The following is a 20,830-nucleotide window of genomic DNA, read 5'->3' as shown; positions in this document are numbered from 1 at the left end:
CTCCAGAGAAAGTGCAAATTCAGAGCATTGGGAATGACTTAGCGACAACCGACATCTGCATGGTTACACAGGATTCCTTGGCTTTTTACTCCAAAATTGTACAGAATTGATTCTGTGCTATATGTGTTTCAAATCAAGCACCTTGAAGTGACTTTTCTACTCATCCATTCATGTATACTAATGACCCAGCATTCCTGAATATATTAATGTGTATTTCCTTTAGTGTATGACAAGCTGATAGATACCTGTGTTTAAGATGGGTGAGAGAAGTACACAGTTATAGGAGCCATTATGGCTGAAGTCTGGAGACTTAAAAACCTAGATTTAAGTTCAGGCCTTGAACTTCAGAGGCTGGGCTGTGCAGACATGGGTACATTGTTTACTTCTCGGAAGTTAGGAAAACAGTGCATAGTTTGGCTTCTACCTGAGTCATTACCATTAGCAGAGATGATGTCTATGAAAGAATACTCTAATTTATAAATGATCACATAGATACAAGAGGTTACAAGGCCATCATGTAAACTGTAAGAACTTGATACATATTTGTTTAGGGAATGATATTTTTCAAAATTTTTGATGGTTTCTTTTCTTTTTATATGCCTATCAAAAAAAAAAAAAACCTCTACCACTGGATTTTCAGATCTAATAAAAGGACCAAATTACTTTTCCTCACATGGAAAGATGGACGATTTTCACAAAGTACTTTTCCCTCTGTCTACTATTACATTCTCTTCCCTCTGACCTTTCCTAATTCAAATGACAAAACAGCCTGATTGCCTCCCAGTGAGTATAATACAGTATTTTCCAGAGCTTTGGAGGGGGAACAAAGTCACCTAGCTGTGGCAGTGAGTGGAGACACATGCATGTCATACATTCTCCTGGCCCTGGAACACATTTACAGGTATTGACCACGGTGCTGCCTCCTATTTCAGGGGGTGGTGCACCTCATTGGATGAGTTTTATTAAATGAAACTATATAAGAATCTATAAAAGCAAATTACATTCCTGTTTTAACTAGTAACAGAAATTCTGTTTAATCTCAATATAACTGAGGTTATGAAACCACTCTAAGCCTTTGTTGAAAGGCCTCCTTAAGCTCTCTGAATTTGCATTGTTGTTTATATATGTTTTGCTGTGTGGGACATAAAAGCTCTTTAAAAATTGATTTTGAGAAACTCTCCTTTAAGAGAACCCTGAAACCAATGTAGTTTAGACAAACTTCTGGTTGCTAGGGGCAACCTCAGCTTCTAGAATGAGTAATTGCAAATGCAGGACAAGCATTTGATAAGAGCTTGCAAGAGGGAGGTCTTCTGAAAGAAAATAAGGAATGGAAGTTCTAGTCTTCAGGTTAGGGGTAAAAAACATGCCTTTGGGTTTTTTACACAAATAGATGAGTCAACAGGAGTTTCAGAGATTGGAGATGGAGCTCGTGGTAGAGCGTTTGCCTAGCATGTCTAGGGCCCTGGGTTCCATCCCAAGCACTGGAAGTAAAGGGGACAAGAATTAGAGATGTGGTCTAATTGATAAGGAGGTTAGAAAACCAGACCCAGACCAACTCTATCAGAGGACAGGTGGCCCTTAAGACACCACAGGACTTCAGGACTGATACCCTTAGGAATGACCATTAGGAAGAGTTCCAGAAAACAAAGGACTGTGACAAGTTCTCAGGTTGCAACTGTGCCCTGTGGTTCTGCAGCTCAGTTCCGTGTCTGATCTTCAGCACTCAGAACAACACAGTTTATGTACTGCCCAACATGACTGCTGGACACAGTGAGTACGAAGAGACCTCACTCCTGGTGGCTCTGTTCTAGCGCTGACCCTGCAGGCTGCCTGCCAGTCTGCCCACTCACTCCTCAGGCCATCTTGGGAGGACGCTTCTCTGATGTTTATGGATGTGTGTAGCAGAATCTCAGAGAAACCACAGGAGCCAGAAGAGAGGATAAACTTCTGGAAGGGCTATTGATTAACCAAAGACCTAATGTTCTTTGGATCTTTCAGAAAAAGCCTGGTTTTCAGGTAACAACTTAGTTTTAAAAAACAAAATACAGGTTGGCAAGCCCGTGCATAAAACCAGGATGTGGTTAAACAATGAATGACAACTGTTCAGGATTAGTAGGAAAGCTGCCCGACCAAGATGTATTGGAATTTGATTTCTTTAAGAGCTATTTCTAGACATTTCAACTTCTTCAAAAGATGCCCTTTGGGATGGGGTTATGGCTCAGTGGTAGAGTTGCAACCTGAGACATTGGGTTGGATCCTCATGACCACGTGAAATGAATAAATAAAATAAAAGTATTGTTTCCATCTACAACTGAAAATTTTTTAAAAAAATGCTCTTTAATGTCTTCCAGTACTTTTATATTTAGCCATTTTTTTTGAACCAGGGATTGAACCCAGGGGTGATCAACCACTGAACAACATCCCCAGTCATTTTATTTTTATTTTTTATTTTGAGACAGGGTCTTGCTAAGTTGCTTAGGGCTTTGCTAAGTTGATTGCCTGGCACATTTAGTCATCTTAATATTCTATTCTTGCTCTAAGAAATAAGAGGAAAGTGCATTGACTCTGGGACCCACATTGAGTGGCTCACTGGGCTATAACTAAGGCTGTACACTGAACTGGTGATGGGGGTTCTGCTGGCAGGACACCTAAGGAGAGCATCTGCACTCTCCTGAGTGCTGGCCTTATACACAAGTCACATGATTAGCCTACCAAGACACAAACTTTAAATGTCAGAACTGTACTGTGTGCTAGAGACCTCTTTCACCAATAACTGTGACTGAGATTGCAATGGCTTCAGGAGAAAGTTTTCTAAACTTCTGCACAAAAAGGACTTAGAACAGGGGTCAGCAAAATATCTGAATATCTGATCTGCTTTCTTTTTCTTTCTTCTTCTTCTTCTTTTTTCTTTTTATTTTTTATAAATAAGGTTCTATTGGAACACAGCCATGCTCATTCTTTGAGCATTGTTTATGAATGCACTACAATAGCAGAACTGAGAAGAGACCATATGTCTTGCAGACCTGAACTCTTTACTATCTCATCTTTTAAAAGTTTGCCAACCTCTCATTTAGACGACAGAGGGTAGAAGACAGCTCCAGGCACATTAAAATAGTGCTGGTGATTCAAAAGTGGTTTGCTGACTCTGTAACTTTGCGAGGCCCAAGTACATGTAATGGGATAATTTAGTCCCAAAAGCTCTGACCCATATAGGTCACTTGTGAGCCCAAGGCATGACACCTCGGTTCAGATTTGTGTTTCCTGGTGTGTGAACTTGATTTCCTGGGGACATTTGTGCAGTAGATGTGCGGTGGGTCCTTCCAGGTCAGATCGTGACCTGGTTAAACATAGGGAGGCACTGGAGCAGAAACTATTTGTGCCTCATAGAAAACCTCTGGCAAGCTGGTAAAACAGACTGGGAACAAGCTGAGGCCCTTCATGGTTTAGGAAAAGTGAGATAAGATGCCAGCCACAATACTTCACAATAAGCCTCAGTGTTTGTACCCAATGTTTTCAGAACCAACTTGAAAAGGCTGTTGCCTTATTTGGGTTAATTGTGGTAGCAGAGAAGTCCGGATCTTTTTTTTTTAAACATGTACTGGGCTGAATCCCACACTTGAGTCAAACTTCACTATGATATGAAACCGCAAGTTGTTATAGGTTAAATATTACTTTAGAACAGCAGGCAAGGTCTTGCCACCCCAAGGACACGGAAAAATTCTATTCTAGGGTCACAATTTCATAGAAAAATAATAATAAAAGCCAGTCAAGAAGGATCCCTCCTAAAGAGGGACAAAAGAAAGAAAAAAGAGATGCATTGATGCCTACTCACGTTTATTCACTCAGTGGCATATGATTCTCTTGAGAGCAAAGGGAATATTTTGATAGTTCTGCCCAGACCAACATACATCTATATATAATTACCATATGTACATAAGATTATGAAATCCTACAGTCATAATGGAATTCTACACAGGAGAAAGCAAACACATGCAAAAGGCTGTCTTTTCCTTTTATTTTTTAATAATATCCACAAATTCTAATAAGACCCCTAAGAGCTCCCAGGTGTGCTATACAAATTAGGTGAATGTTGTAACTACAAGAGCTACCGACCAAGAACACATGGAGATAAGTGAAATTTAAACCAATTTTGTGATGTGCTTGACATACGAATGCAAATATTCAGACATTGAAAGAAAACACAGGATGCATAAAAACCCAGCAGTAATGACTGCAACCATAACCTCTGATTAGCGTGGCCATCTTGCATGGAACATTAAAGATGTGAGAAAAGCTGCACTGGAGACAGAGTCCGGGCGCCATGATGCTGGATGAGTACATCAGCTCTATCTATGACTTCTATAGAGCACAGCACGGTCGCTCTCTAGCAGGGTCATCCTGGCCACAGCCACATTACATGGTGGCACAGGTTTGCAAAATAAAAACACATTTGCTGGGATCACCTGAAGTCTCTCAAGCATTTGTAACATTTTCTTTATTTCATAGGGAAATGAGAAAGGTGGGTGGGGAAGTTGGCCAGAAGTTTGCTCCTAAAAGTAGCTAACATGATGTTTTTGATGTATTTATATAACTAAAAGGGAAATTTTGTTCCTCAGTACTGGCAACACTGGAAATGCTAACAAAAATACTACACAAAATCATTTTAGGTTCTTCTGTTTTCAAGTTGGCTAGAGTTCAAATAAACTAATGTGTTTAGAATGATCATACATCCCATCCCTCATTTAATAAAACCTATTTAAAATATTGCCCTTATTAATGACTAGCAGAACACAGCAGTGTTCATTATCCTTGTAATTCAATTGCCAGAAGTTTGTGCAATAAATCAGGAAAAGGTTAAAATATTTTTCATGCCAGAATAGAACATATCAATCTATTTTATTTGATTACCTTGTGTAATGAGGCTTTCTCAGGGCCAGATTACCTTACTCATTATAATTATGCCAGATCATATTTTTACTTAAAATGGAAAAGATTTCAAAATGCCAGAAATCCAGTTGAAACTAATTTAGGTACCCCACCTCCCTTCCTTTGTAGATTTGAGGACATGAGAAATGATATCCTGCTCTCTTTCCATGACAAGAGAAGAGAGTAACATTGTTCCCATAAAAGCAGATTGGTCAAATGGCTTCTGAATAGCTCTCATTCTATTCACTGATTTGAAAATTCAATAAAATCATCTATAATATTTTTAAATTTCATAGTTAAATTCTGCTCCTGTAATTGAACTCTCATTCACCATAATATGCTTCTCTGTGTGGTGATATTTTCTTCTAGTTAATATAAGCAGATTTCAACCAATAAAGGAGTTCATATTTTTTAAATAATACTTTTTATCAATGAAGAATGACATGAAGACATTTTATGCAGTCTTTCTTCTCCTACCTAGAATAACCTCCTTTCTGGCGCCAGAGGAATGGCCCTTCCCAAGCCCTGCTAGAATCGTCCCCTTCCCAGACTCTGCTTTCCTGGCCATGAGCTTTGGCTCCAGCAGGACAGCATTTCCACGTCCTGTTCTCACCAAGGTGTTCCTCCAAGTTGACAAAGGGTCACTCTAACCAGAACAGCCCCTGCAAACCTCATTGGGTAAAAGGCCTTCAGTCCCCCTTCAATCATAAGCCGAATATCAGAATCAAGGCAAGGCATCGGGGAGAAAGAAGAACGGTGACTATTGGAGGGGGAGGCAGAACTTTCCTTGTTCAGAAATGTACTTCGAAAAATATAAAAATATGGCACCTACAGGAATGACCCAAAATAAAAGACTATGAATAATATTGTGTACTGGGAAGGATGGGGAGGAACTAAGGGGTTGCTGGCAGGATGTAAAATGGTAAAATCTCCCATCTCTGGCAATTTCTAATAAAGTTAAACATCACTGGTTATATGGTCCAGCAACTCCACTACAAAATAAAATAAATGCCTATGTCCACCAAAAGATCTGTATAGAAACATTCACAGCAGGTCTTTCTATAATGGGTAAAACTGGAAACAACCAAATGTCCATCAAGAGAATATCCATGCTGCATTTGTCCAGGAGAATAAAGAAATTGTGACCTATTCAGGTAACAGAGGACCACTCAGCAATGGAAAGGGACAAACTAGTCAGTCCAACAATATGAATAAATCCCTGGACCACACTGTTAGGAAAAGAAGCCAGACTCAAGATTACATTCTGAATGATTCCATTTGTAAGAAGTTCAAGAACAAGACGGGTGTGGTGGCACACACGTATAATCCCATACTACCATTGGCTTGGGAGGCTGGCGCAGGAGGATTGCAAGTTCAAAGCCAGTCTCAGCAAAACAGAGGTTCTAAGCAACTCAATGAGATCCTGTTTCTAAATAAAATAAAAAAAGGCTTGGGATGTGGCTCAGTGTTCCAGTACCCCTGAGTTCAATTCCCAGTACCCCTGTCCTCTCCAAAGAAGTTCAAGAACAGACATAACCAATCTATGGTGATAAAGAGCAGCACAGTAGTTGCTTTTGGTGGAGTTGGATGGGGATCAATCTGAAGAGAATCTTCTAGAGCAATGGAAATGCTCTCTTCTTGATCTACATGGTGTCACACAGGGGTTTCCATTCTTTCAAGATTCGGGAATTCACCAAATGCTAGTTAAACCTCCATAAAACACAACTAGCACGAAAAATGATGAGCTACCTTGAAAAGAACCAATAAACATAAAGAGTAAACAGTATCTCTCTAAATAGTTCTCAAGTTCATGCTAATGTGAAGAGAGACAGTGGAAAGAACTTTAAAATCAGGGAAGAACATATTACAACCTATCAAAATATGTGAGCTAGCATATTTTGAATAAGAAAAAAATATGTATATAAATCCTTTATGGTACTTTCTGTTGATGGATCTCAGGAATGATCTCTATTCTAGTTGATGCCAAAATATAGGGAAAAACTAAATAGTTCTCATTTGAATTATTTCACTTAGTAACTATCATCAAAATGCTTATAGACTTTGTTGAGGCAAAGTTTGTTTCCTTAGAAAGAATATTTTATATATCATAATAAAGTTGCATATGAGTTTTAAAATTTGTACACAAAGCACAAATAGCTTCACATATTTCATAACAATTTAATGAATTGTTTAGTAAATTTAGTAAATTTTAACAGTTATTATAACAATTGAGGTAATATTTCACAAGACAGCATAATTATGAAGTAAAGGTATTTTAAAATTAATCTGAGTAACATTTTGAAAATTAGTTTGGCTATAAATTCTAGTATATAATTTAAAATCACTTTGATTTATATTTTTCTTTGCATATATTAATAAAAGCACACTGTAAACAAAGATATATCCTTTTCTAAGAAAAGGATAATGAACAATATTAATTTTATTTCCATAAATTTTACCTAAATATGTCCATTAAAATAACTTTTGTAGTACTTTCACTGTTAGATAGATTTTTCACAGGGAAAGAAAGTGTACATTCAGAACAATGAAAAGAAAAAATAATTTTCTACATGTTGTTTTGCTCCAGAGCTGGTGCAATGTAAGCTTAACCAACTTTACTATTAAACTCAAGTAAGAATGGGGAAAAAAAGATTGTGCATATACCTTTATATTATTATAAAAATATCTTCCAGAATAATATTTACATTGAAAAATACTGCACTCCAAATAAAATTTACAAAATTCCCCTTTAGGCCACTCAAAATCATAAAGAGATTATTGCAGAAACTGTATGATTTTTTTGATCATAGAGACCAAGAATCTGTCAACTTTTTCTGTCAAGATCCTGATGGTTAATATTTTAAGTTTGTGGGCCACATTTAGTCTCTGTTCCGTAACCAGCTAAAGACATAAAAACATTCTTAGTTTGGGATCTGTACCTAAACAGGTGGCAGGTTAGATTTGGCTTGTAGGGCTCAACTTGCTGATTCCTGATACTGATCGCCAATGACCATAACCATACAGAGAAAATACTGGCAGAGTCACTTAAAAACCTTTTATTTTTACAATTGCCAAAATAGATGCCCCTTGAAGGAAAATTCTCCTCCTGTTTCATATTGCCCCCACTGAGGAATGGCAACCCACAGGGCTCGGTTATCGTTGACATGACGGGGAGTGGCTGTCCCTCTCTCCTCTCCTCATCACTCATTCAGATCCATTTACTCTGCAAGGATAAGGCTGAGAATCCTCCCCCATGATGAACATGTCATGATCATTTCTTCTGTTTCTAACCCCTTTACATTTACTGTGCTAAGCCTTTATACCATCAGCACTCTGTTAATGATTGAATCCTTTGCAAAAAAACAAAATACTTTTTTGGTAAATAAATAAATACTTTTTTTGGTAAATCATTTAGAAACATGTTCTATAATGTTTGTTTTCCTAAATTTCTTATATAAGTTTAAAGTTATTGTTAAATTTTCTAAGCTCTTTATGAGCAAATACTATGATTTCTTTTCTTATTGTGTACAGACGGGCAAAGGTAGTGGTGGTGATAAACATTTTTACCTGAAAGGCAGCTTACAGGCCTGGGGATGTGGCTCAAATGGTAGCGTGCTCGCCTGGCATGCGTGCGGCCCGGGTTCGATCCTCAGCACCACATACAAACAAAGATGTTGTGTCTGCTTAAAACTAAAAAATAAATATTAAAAATTCTCTCTCTCTCTCTCTCAGCTCTCTAAAAAAAAATTAAATAAATAAATTTTAAAAAGGCAGCTTACAGAGCTGATCCTGCCTTGAGCACCATGGCAGGTGAGACTGTGGCAACTGGTCTCTTGGGCAGCTGAAATTGATTGAGAATCCAGAACAAAGTGAGAGGAAGACCTCTGCATGGGCTAGCTTTGCACCAGAACTGTGTGCTCTCCTTTAATAGTGTATGCAGGGTTGTGGCTGGGAAGTGACTGCCCAGCCAGCCTTGTGTCACCTAATACCCAAGCAGTTCCATTACCTGCCTAGTACTTTTTTTTTTTTTTTTGAGAGAGAGAGAGAGAGAGAGAGAGAGAATTTTTAAATATTTATTTTTTAGTTCTCGGCGGACACAACATCTTTGTTGGTATGTGGTGCTGAGGATCGAACCCAGGCCGCACGCATGCCAGGCGAGCGCGCTACCGCTTGAGCCACATCCCCAGCCCCACCTGACTAGTTCTTGCCAATGGAATGTAAGCAGAAACCATGTGACCCACTTCCAGAACTATCCTTTCAAAACCTCCCACCATCCCCCCACCTGCCAGTTGGATGTTGCTGCTCAAAGCATATTAAAGGCCATGTTGCTGAAATCTCTCAGCCTGAATAACTACATGGAACAGAACCCTATCATAAGTATATTGGATGTTAAATAAGCAAGGAATAAACTTGTATTATGCTGTCATTGAAACTGGAGGACTAATTTGTTCCAAAACTTGCCATTCCTTACCTAGAATGGAAGGTCTCTGTTGTGACTGCACTGAATGGGATGCTGTTGGCATTCAGAGATGCCTCAGAGAAGACAATCTGCTTTGTTCCCTCCTTCCAGTTTGTGACTTGCTATATATTTACTTTTAGGTTAAATTCAGTAACCCCTACCCCAAATGCTTATGCTTTTGGCAATGTTTCTATGTGAAACATGCAGAAAGTCTTTTAAAATGTAAGATAAAGAGCTACCCTAAAACAAAAAGCTTATGTTTTTTGTTTCTGTAATCTCTTCTTTCCATCCCTGAAAATGCAATGCAGACTTAGCCACCTGAAAGCTGAAGCATTTGTATGAAGGTAACAGAGATAACATCAAGACACACCAGGTCTGTTCATGCAATTATGAATCATTTCATAAAGAAAGAGAGAGAGAATGAATGAATGTGAGTGAGTGTGTGTGTGTGTGTGTGTGTGTGTGTGTGTGTGTGTCCCTCCCAATTTCTTAGAAGTTTAAAATCAAGTCATTCCTGATTTCATCCATGCATTTCAGTAGGCTATGGTGAAACTCAAAACCTTATAGAAAAATAAGTCTTTTTTCAGATCCCAGAAATTTCAGTGGTGAGAAATTTTAAGCTGATCCATTGGGGATTAAATCCATTTTTTACCCCTGGGGTAGAGTATATTATAGAGAATAAAAGAGTTTTAAGAATAGTTCTTTCAAATATTCTGTTTTCTATGAAGTCTAAGATGCATAGAATTTTAAAGCTCCTCCTTAAAAATACTTCAGTTACCCTTCTTTCCCTGAGGATAAAGTACAAACTTCTAAGCAGGATTTATATGTTCTTGTTCAGGCTCCTGCTTACATATCTACTCTATGCTAGCATCATAATGCACCCAGCCACTCTGAGCTCCTTCTGTTTCTGTAGGATCTGCATCCTCCCTTACCTCCAGCCTTTGCACACACAAGCTCTGGTACTCTGCTTCTCCCTCCCACTCCCTTTCCTTTGATTACTTTTTTCAGTCTTTAGGACTCAACTTAGATGTCATTTCTTCCACACACCTTATTCCAACTGCCCTTCAAAGCCCAGTTGGGTGAACTTCCTGTGTCCACCATCAACACCTTATTCTTTATCAGAAGACTTAGCACATAAAATTGAAGTTCAGTGGTCAATGTCCTTTGCATTGCAGTCTCTATAAGGGCAGCATGAATCTTTTTAATTAGATTAAAACTCATATCCAACATAGTACATGAGACATAGTATTACTCAGAAAATGTTAACTGAATGTTGCTGAATCTAGAACAATCCTTATGTACTTTTGAGGTCTACCATGACATATGGAATATGATGTTACTGACCCACCAACCAAAGGACATTTGTCTTGAATTTTCTTATCACCAGGATTACTGGAGGTCAAAGGTAAAAGAGTAGGCATAAATCATGAGTACTTTGTATAGTAAACAATTATAATCAGTGATCAAATTCATGATCCCAAATTCATGCTCTAACTAATTGAAATAGGACAATAGAGACTGACTCTGTAAAAAATGAACCCCAAAATGGTATAAATATAATTCAAGAAACAAACGCCCTCTGACTTGGATAATTGACATTCTGTTTCTTTCAATCTGGAGATTGAGGGACAATGATCCGCAGCAGTGGCAGCAATGCAGCCCCTCCGCTCCCTGTCCACACAACCCTGCCCAGCAGCACACGCACCACTTTGGCGCTTCCTCTGGCTTGATCCACACTACTTCTGACCTTAGTGTTTTGCTCTCTCCACGTTTGTTCTTGAGGCTAATCTCCACATCCCCAAATGGTCTTGGATTTCTAATCATGTTCTTCCACATTCCCTTCTTGATTTAGGCTCCACTCTTGCCGAATCACAGTTAGTGTCAAGCCAAACTATCCTCCACATTCCCAGGTCTGAGACCTCTGGCTGCCCCATCCCAAACATCATGAGGGCAATGCTGTTGGCTGACTCAAGGCCCCATGACTGGGTCCTCAGATACCAGGGCTTCCAGAAGGATTTAGCACACAGAGGTATGGGAGGAGGTGCTCGGTAAGGAGAGGGCCTGTCCATATCTCCAGAACACACAAGTACAGAAGAACTAGAGAGGCTATAGAAAATGGCACTGTGAAGGTGGGAGTTATCTAAGACTGCAGACCATGAAATAGGAATAGAAAAGCCCTTAGCTCCACACCAGAACGTCCTCAGTTCAGCAGTATGTTCTCATCACAGAGCTGGATGAAGAAAGCTTATACAGAAGGAGTGTTTGGCAGGGTTAGCTGAACACAAAGTATTATTGAGAATCCTAAATGGGACAATTAGCAGGAATTTTTAAACCAAAAGCATCAGTGTTTTTGGCTTACACTGATATTATATGTACAAATACTCAGCAATCCATGGCTGGTTTTTACCTTGTGTGACTGATAGTACTGGGAGGCGCCAATTCCACCTTGTTCCTCTGCAGTCCAGAGCACCAGGCGCAGAGTCCTCTTTGGACGGAGCCCTAGGAAAAATAAAGGAAGAATCAGTGCTTCAGTTGATTATGACTTTCTAAAAATGGCACTGTGGAGGCAGTGAGGGGGGAATCAGAGGCACTCCTCTCTTGCTGGTGTGGCTGCCTGCTTCTGTGTATGGCTGACATAGCAGAGGAGCAGTTTTGGTACTGAGCTCCAGGACAGGTTAATGGCAAAACTTGTTGTGACGAATTCAGTCTTATAGGCCAAGAAGGAGAGCCTCTGATCACAGCCTTAACTAGATATCCTGCCCTGCAGGGCCCAACAGGTGTTCAAGTTCAGTGAGATATTAGGTCATATCTAGAAGGTGCAGTTAGGAGGAGCCTAGTAGATCTTGGGATCTTCCAGAAATCTTAATTAAAATCAAGTTTTGCTCTATTTCAAGATAAGGTATGTTGGAGATTACTTCTTAGTTTGAATCTAAAAGTATAGCTAGCTTCTCCTGCTACCTCCAGTAATGTAATAACTGAGAAGCAGATGAAACATTTATGGTTACCCATGACCAATTTTTTTCTTCTACTTGGAAATATAAGGTCATTCCCTTAAGGTCAATGAAAATTAACTGAATGAGGATGACAGTTATTCACCTTATTGCTTCACCAACACCTTGGTGGAAATTTCATTGATAAACAAATTTATGATAAATTTAATAAACAAATTTATATAGACAGTCCCTGACTTATGATGGTGCCACTTGCTAGTTTTTGACCTTAGGATAGCACAACAGCAAGCACACATTCAGTAGAAAATGAACTTTGATTGTCTAATTTTGATATCTATGTCCAGTCTACAATATATAGCATAATCCTTTCTTGTGATGCTGGGCAGCAAAAGAGAGCCAGTCAGCCACAGACTCACCAGGGGAACAACTGGTCCTCTGAAGTGTGCTGTGTTACGGAGCTTGGGTGTTGGTAGGATGAGGTATGTTAAACGCATTTTTGACTTGTGATGTTTTCACCTTTGGATGGGTTTGTCAGGATGCAACCCCATCATAAGTCAAGGAGCCTTTGTATCTTGAAGTTTTTAAGGCTAGTGGCAGATTGCTGTGTCTAGAACCATTTTTGAGTGACTCTGTCTATTCAGTAAAATTTAACTACAAGAAAGCTCTTTTCCAAACTTAAAAACACAGGGTAAAATGGTATGTGAAAAGTGCCACTTTTGTCAGCAAGAATTAAAATCTGTCCTGATTCATACCTGATCATATCATTTTTGAGAAATAGGAATGGCAGAACAAGTGAAGCAGGGTTTAAATCTTAACTAAGAGGATTCATCTTCCTGCCTCTTCACGGGAAGAGCCTTTGGGAAAGACTGAAATGTACTTTGAGTGGCTCTGAGATGGTCATGCTACAAATCTCAGGAATAACCACCTACATGCACCACCTGGGGGCACAGCCTTGGAAAGAAGGAGGCAGCGGAGCAGTCGCAGCCTGGATGACAAGTGCCCTGAGACTGGGAACTCCATCCTCCCTCCGCCAGGCACTGACAAGCATTCTCCTTTCACAAACCTAACACCAAGGAACTGAGAGGGGAAGGAGTTGCATTCTCCACTGGAATATAGGGTGAAGTCACTTTTCACGCAAGCATTTTAACATCACCACAAGACCACAGGTGAGGACGTAGGCTGACCTGAGTCCCAGGTAAAATCTAGACAAGCAATTTCCACATCCAATTTCTCAACAAATTCTATCGGCATTTCCACCTAAATCCATCTGGAACCCAACTTCTTACCTGCACTCTGCTCCACTCCAAGTCCTTACTTCCTTCTGCTTGGATTATTGCGCTGCCTCCCCACAGCTCTTCCCTCTCTGCAGGTGATGCTGCACATTATGGTGACAGGTCCTTTGCAAAGCCTAAGCTACGGCATTTCATGTCTCTGCTCAGAACCTCCCATAACCAAAATGGAAGCTTCTGGAAGTCTGGGTTTTATGCTTTTTAATTCACTGAAACGTCCCTGGTCCCCAGATTGTCTGACACACATTAAGTATTTATTAAGTGGCACTGGAGGAAGGAATGAGTGCAAAGCTTGATGTACTGATTAGAATAAAACTTAAACCACTTTTTCCGGCCTCATTTAAAACTCTTCTGATAGTGCATCTCCAGGCAGGCATTATATTTGAAAAAGGTAGACAGATTTGGGGAACCCTCCTATCATTAGGTGATAACTAGATAACTAGTGGGAAATTGACCTGCCTGAACCTAGTCTCCTTATCTGACAAGTGGAAATAATCTTTGCCTACACCATAACTCTTACCTGGGGTTGTTTTGAGGAGTAAATGAGATAGGATGTCATAATATATAAGACAACCCTGTGGCTGCCATGTAATCAACATTTACTAATGAACCACAAAACAATGTAATGGTGTTCAGGCACACTTTCAACCCCACAGTAAAGAAGGGATATGAATATACCCAGAGAGGAAATTCATCCAAAGGCTTTCAAGTGCGCAGGGCAGAAGAATCCTGGAGTATACCCACTGCCTGCTCCATGGAGTCCAACTACCCGCTCAGATTCATGCACAAGCTTAAACTCTTGTCTGAGAAAGAAATCTAATCTTAAAGATAGATGTCAACCTTTGGTTTCTCTAAAGGAAATATGCTTAGAATTCATTTGTATCAAATGACATTTTGCTTGCAACACAGGAAAAAAATAAGAAAGAATAAAGTAATATTGTTTATATGCTGCAAGTAAAAATTCTAAACACTTTTAAATCTGTAAGAGAAGGGGGAAAGATGCACTTTCTTTTTACATCTCTCTGCATATCCCAGAAAAATAGTATCAAATTATTAAAATGGCCAGATGCTATGACACATATCTGTAATCCCAGTGACTCAGGAGGCTGAGGCAGGAGGACCACAAGTTTGAGGCCAGCCCAGACAACTTAGCAAGATCCTGTCTCAAAGTAAAAAATAAAAAGGCCTGGGGATATAGCTCAGTGGTAAAGCATCCCTGGTTTCAACCCCCAGTATAAGGAAAAATCATCAAAATGATGGAGTTCTCTTAAGGATGAACAGCATTGGCTACAGAGAATTCACTTTTTAAAAGCAAATGCTCTGATTCACCTTGTAGATTGGGTGTGCTATTCAGAGTCATTACAGATAGGATTAGCCTCCTTCACACTTCAAATTAACCAGATGGCCCACAATATCACATTAAGATAATAAAGAAGCAATCAGTGTGAATTGAGAGATGCTAAGGCCTCAGAAAGAAGCATAGCTGGCCCTAAAATGATCAAGAGCCTTTTTCGAGTTCTTTACATATTCTAGATATTAGTCATCTGTAGGAAGAGTAGCTGTAGGTGCTTCTTTGCATTATAATTTCCTTTGCTGTGCAGAAGTGTTTTAGTGTGATGCCATCCCATTTATTGATTCTTGGCATTATTTCCTGAGCTGCTGAGGAAGTATCTGTCGATATCTGTTGGAATGCTGCCCCTGTGTTCTCCCCCATCAAGCCCTGGTGAAGGTCAGTTCCCATCAGATGGAACATGAGCACCTATTCACAAAGTGAAGGGTCCCCAAGAGAGATGAGGAACCCAGTGTTTAGCAAACACCTAACTGAATCCAAAGTCTCCTTTCACTCTGATAATCAGATGGTCTTTAAACCTAAGAGAAATGATGGAATTTCATTCAATGAAAGACCAGACCCTGAACCTAGTGTGGCATTTGGGTCCCTAGGCCATCTAAGACCCTTAGAATGTCTTTGAGTATACAGAATGCATTGCCCTGCAAGAAAAACACAGATCTCATCCATCCTGCAGGAAAATGGATGGTTGTTTTCAGTGTAAAATGCTCCCTCACCCCAACATCTAGCATGTTCAAATCCAAATAAACAGAAGCAGGCTCCACACGTTTAAAGTGAGGGCCAGCCAGAATTATTATTTTCTGGATGAGGTTAAAGGCTAAATACATCTGAAAACAATAAAATATATAAATATAAAATTATATTTATATAACTATAGATATAATTTTTTTCTTTCCACATTTTTATTGGTGCATTATAGCTGTACATATTGATGGGATTTGTTGTTACACATTCGTACATGCACACAATATAACGATATAATTTGGTCAATATATTTGTCATTTTTAAGTGATAGAACTTACTGTGCTTCTCAAATCCAAACTAGTTTTAGAATTCATGAATTTGAAGTACATAAAATATCAGCAGCAACAATTACAGGAATAAAATGAGAGCAGGAGAAGCAACATGACAAACTGCTATGAGATCAAATGCAGAGAGTGCATTTGGTGGTGGAACAGGGGTACAAGTGAATAGCCCAGTCATGATCCTTGTCTCCAGCTCTGGCCCTGGCTTGGGGGAATGCAGCTGAAGTCCAAAGCAAGCATATGAAAGAAAGTTCTAGAACTGGAGGTAAGTGGGAATTACTGGCTAGGAGACAAGTCCTACTGAAGTTGCAGCAGAGGATAGGCAAATTGTTTTCCTATAGATTTAAATAAACTGCCCATAGATCCCCTGACCTCCTAGAATTTCAATTATGACTTCCAGATAGCGAAAAAACAGTTTACAACATCATAGTTCTTCTCTAAAAGAACAAAAACTATCAGTAATGTATCTGAACTTTGTTTTAATTTTTTGGTTTATGAAATGTGATATACATGCATTTCATTTTCATTTCATTGCAGAGAGTAATAATGCTAAGGGGGAAAGAGTGCCTATGAGAAAAGATGAAATAAATTGTTTAGACTTTTTTCCATTATTTGCAAATTTAAAGACAAGAAGGCTGAGAGATGATGATCATTAAGCTAATCAATTGAAAAGGTCAGTTGACTTATGTTTGCAGTAGAAGGGCAAAACAAAATAAACTTGACTTTCCGCAGAAGAACTCAGATTAATCCAAACATGTAAATGGCTTTTCCCAAATCATGACCTCTAAGACACACTATTTGTTAGCAGTGTCTTGATCCCAGCATCCAACCACTACTTAGTTTCTCTAGAACTACAAATAAGTTTCCCCTTCTGCCTAACTTTGTAGAGAAAGTACAACTGTTATAGAAATAAATTCACATGAGTTCACAAATACATTAGTTGTAAAACTCTCCTTTAGCAACAGTTTGGAAGAGAGGGCTTACACTTGAAGAGATTTCTCTTCCTGCAATAAGCTTGATTAATATGAGCACAGTATCTGAGTTACAAAAATAATGACAAGAAAGCATACGAATTGAATAAGAGATACTAAAGCTTAGTGGGTAAATGCATGGGGGTTGAGACTGATTTTTACTTTGTGCAAGTTAGACAATTTTTCATATAATATATAATAAGCACATTAACATTGATTTTTCAAAATAGAGGGTGTGGTTAGACAAAGAGGAATTGTTTTAGGGAAGTAAGCTGCAACTTCTCTTTGAAGGCAGAAATAGAACATCCCTCTTGAAGATCTTTGTTTTTAGAAAAATTGCTTTGTGTCTTTCTTAGTTATGTATTTATAAGCAATTAGACACTTTGTTGTGGGGGCACTGGGCAAGGCAACAGAAATTTTTTTTTAAGTCTATCTTGCAAGCTGATAGGTTTTGAGCCAACTGAGGAAATAATCTGGATATTGGTAGGAGGAGAATCAGTATAAAAAAGGAGACTTCTGGAAGGGAAACCTCTGTGCCCCCACCCTATTTTCTTGGATTGAGGGATGGGGATGAGAGCCTTGTTGATTGAGGTGCTGAGACAGGGAGGGTCCTAGAAGCTTCATAAATAAAGGGACCCTGATAAAAGGAGTCTAGACCATTGGCCTGGGTTCAACCTGAGGTTCTAGGGCAAGGACTAATTCCAGCCTGGTGTGAGGCCAACTCCAGAAACGCCTCCAGATGCAGTCACCCTGTTGCAGTGGTTATGATTTATGGAACAGCAGCTGAGGATGGAAAAATGTAAACAAAGGGAGCTGTAACCCGGTTGCTCCAAACTGACACTGCTGTGACATGGGTGCACAATGACGCCACAGCAGCCAGAGGGAACAGCTGGCACAGGCAGATTCAGCTGTGGGTTTCTGGAGGAGCACTGACCTGTTGGCCTGACCCAGGATTCATGGACATCTCAGAGGCGGTGGAGGGACCTCAAGGGTGACAGACCAGCGGCTAACAAGCCCTGTGGAGGCTTAGGTGATTAATTGCAAAGGAGATGGAAGCGATGTGACAATATTTATAATCTATGGTTCTGGAGCAGGTCATAACACTTATAATTTCCATAATTCAAAGGGAAGAGTCCTACCTCATTATAATGATTAGGATTCTAATAGCCAGGAAAGATACTATCAATCACTGGTAAAGCAGAACTCCTGTGACTACAAATGTGTGAAGGCTTCCGGATCAACTCAGTTTTCCACTCACCCCTGCTCCTGCCTTTCATCCTAATTTCTCACTACACCACACTTCTTACTGGTCCCTGAACATGCCCTGCACCTCAGATTTTTGGCCCTTTGCATATGCACTTCTTGCTATCCATAATCCTTTTTCACCTTTTCTATTTGGCAAACTCCTACTCATTTGACAAAGCCCATCTCTAGTGTCACTTTCTCTGGGAAGCCTTCCCTAACTCAGAGGCAAGGATGGCTGCTACTTTTTCAATGTTCCTCTGAAACTTCTAAAACTTCATATAGGTATATCTCTATTTTCATGTCCAACCATACTTCAATGTCGATCTTCCCGCCAAACCATTAATTTTCTTATTTCCCTTTTTCATGCTCTGGACTACTACCTACCATTTAACAAGTGCTGAACAAATGTGTGTTAATTAACTGATTGACTGAATATGTGTATATAAATATAAACAAAAGGTACTGCCTTGTCCTTTAATCTGAAGCATGTTGGTACCTACTCTGTTCAGAAAGTTGGTAAGATAGTGAGATATGCTATTTTTGTGAGGCCAGAGCACAAACAACACAGGGAAAAGCACTTCGAGGTAATTAAATGTGCTTCAACTTTGACATTTGCTTCATTTGCTATCACATTGCTTATTTTTGTAACACAGCACTGTCTAGTCAAAATTTAGTATGTCAATAGCTTTTTGTTGATCAAGTTATTAAATAAATATAGAATGGTACAGAATTACAGGTGTTTTAGTCCTTAATTTTTCACCATTATGACCAAAAGACCTGAAAAGATTAATTCTAGAGGAGGAAAAGTTTATTTGGTGCCGCTGGTCATGGGGTCTCAGTCCATAGACCCCCAACTCCATTGCTTTGGGCCCAAGATGAGGCAGAACACCATGGCAGATGGGTGTGGCAGAGGAATACAGTTCAGGACAGGGCATCGGGAAGCAGAGAGAGAGCTTGACTCACCAAGAACAAAATATATACCCCAAAGGCGTGCCCCCCAATGACCCACCTCCTCCAGCCACATACTGCCTGCCTAGAGTCATCACCCGGGTAATCCCTATCAGGGGATTAATGCACTGATTAGGTTAAGGCTCTCAAAAACCCAATCATTTCATCTCTAAACTTTCTTGCATTGTCTTACACGTGAGCTTTTGGGGGACTTCTCCTGTTAAAACTGTAACATATAGGTATTTTTATTTTAAATTGACAACTTTCTTAAATTTTTAATTTTGATTTTTTTCTGATATGGAAATATTTTTCCTTTTTAAAATTTAAAACAAAAGAAAGCAAAAAACAACCTATATTGTTATATTTCCTTATATATTTTATATACTTATGCATATAAAATTATATAAGCACATATACAGTTATTCTTAATATAATTTTATACTACTTTTTTTCATTAAAGTCATGGAATATATGGTTTTTATTATGATCAACCATCTTCAGGAAAATGGTCCTTAATTTTTCTAGCTGATCCCTAACTACTGGACATTTAAGGTTTTTATTTTTTAGACAAATTCTTATATTAAAAATAAAAATACTGAGTCTAAGTTAAATATAAACATTTTCAAGTTTCTTGACATATGTTACCAATGCCCTGAAGACAGGGTATTAACTTATATAGAAGGAGAATGTTCAATTTTACTTAATTTTGAACTTTTAATCTTATTGCCTTTATTTTTGTGTTCATGTTTTTACTGACTTTTTTATATACTTCATTTTATTTATTTTCAGCCAAAATACCTTCACATATGCACTCATACACAATCTATAGTCTAGTGTAAGTTGATTGAGACAAATGTTAAGCTCAAATCTGTTGCCTGACTGGAGTTAAAATACGTGAATTTGTTTTTCTTATAGAAATTGCCTGATAGCAGAACTCTTTCAATCATATACTTTTAAGATAATGTTAGTAGCATGTACAGAACCCAAGTCTGATCCAGTTGACATTTTAAAATGTACTATTTCCTTTTCCCTATCATTATTTAGAGTGGTTTTTTTTTTATCTGTAAGGAGAAATTGAGAAGCCTGGCTAATGATAGATTTGAACTCTGAATCACACTTTGGTTAAGAGTTCTATCTTGCAAAAACATCAACTAGTGATATGTTAAACAGCACAGCTCTTAAGAAAATGATGATGAATCAAGTATGAGTAGGACCAAAGCTCCTTTCAAATTTACATTCACCAATGCAGGTCTTTAAATTATATTTTTTGTGAAGATGCAGCTGTAGGAAGAACAACAACATTGTTGGTGCTTGGATCAGGGATTAACAAAAAGAAACACAACGGCAACAAGCAACAGAGAGGAGAACATTTCTGGGATCCATTTTTAATACCCAACAGAAGATGATGAATACGTTGCTGGAAAACTCAGAAGCCCTCATTAAGCTATTTTCGTTAACTCTTCCAAAAGCTCTTTTCTATGGTAATGCAGATGGAGATGATACATTCTACACTTTCAGATTTTCCTTGTGTATAAAATTAGTTGTGAAGTTACCAATAATTTATATGAGGTTACTTATGCATGATTGAAGTATTAATTCTTTGTTATTTTTGACCAATGATTAACTATAACTTTTTGTTCTTGATTCCATTTAAGTTTAGGTTTAAGA

At 38.7% G+C, this 20,830-nt stretch overlaps 1 protein-coding gene across 3 annotated transcripts in view; it reads right to left on the bottom strand.

Moving 5' to 3' along the window:
- CPQ (carboxypeptidase Q) overlaps positions 1 to 20,830 on the bottom strand; it is a 487,125-nt gene that overhangs the window by 120,550 nt on the left and 345,745 nt on the right. For all 3 annotated transcript variants that reach the window (XM_081265871.1, XM_081265869.1, XM_081265870.1), the window contains exon 6: positions 11,793 to 11,884. In XM_081265871.1, coding sequence (XP_081121997.1) covers positions 11,793 to 11,884 — 92 coding nt within the window. The remainder of the gene's footprint in view (positions 1 to 11,792; positions 11,885 to 20,830) is intronic.

This window comes from Spermophilus citellus (assembly GCF_964194105.1).
Source record: "Spermophilus citellus genome assembly, chromosome: 14".
In the NCBI taxonomy this organism is placed as follows: domain Eukaryota; kingdom Metazoa; phylum Chordata; class Mammalia; order Rodentia; family Sciuridae; genus Spermophilus; species Spermophilus citellus.
This window is presented reverse-complemented; position numbering and strand designations above follow the sequence as displayed.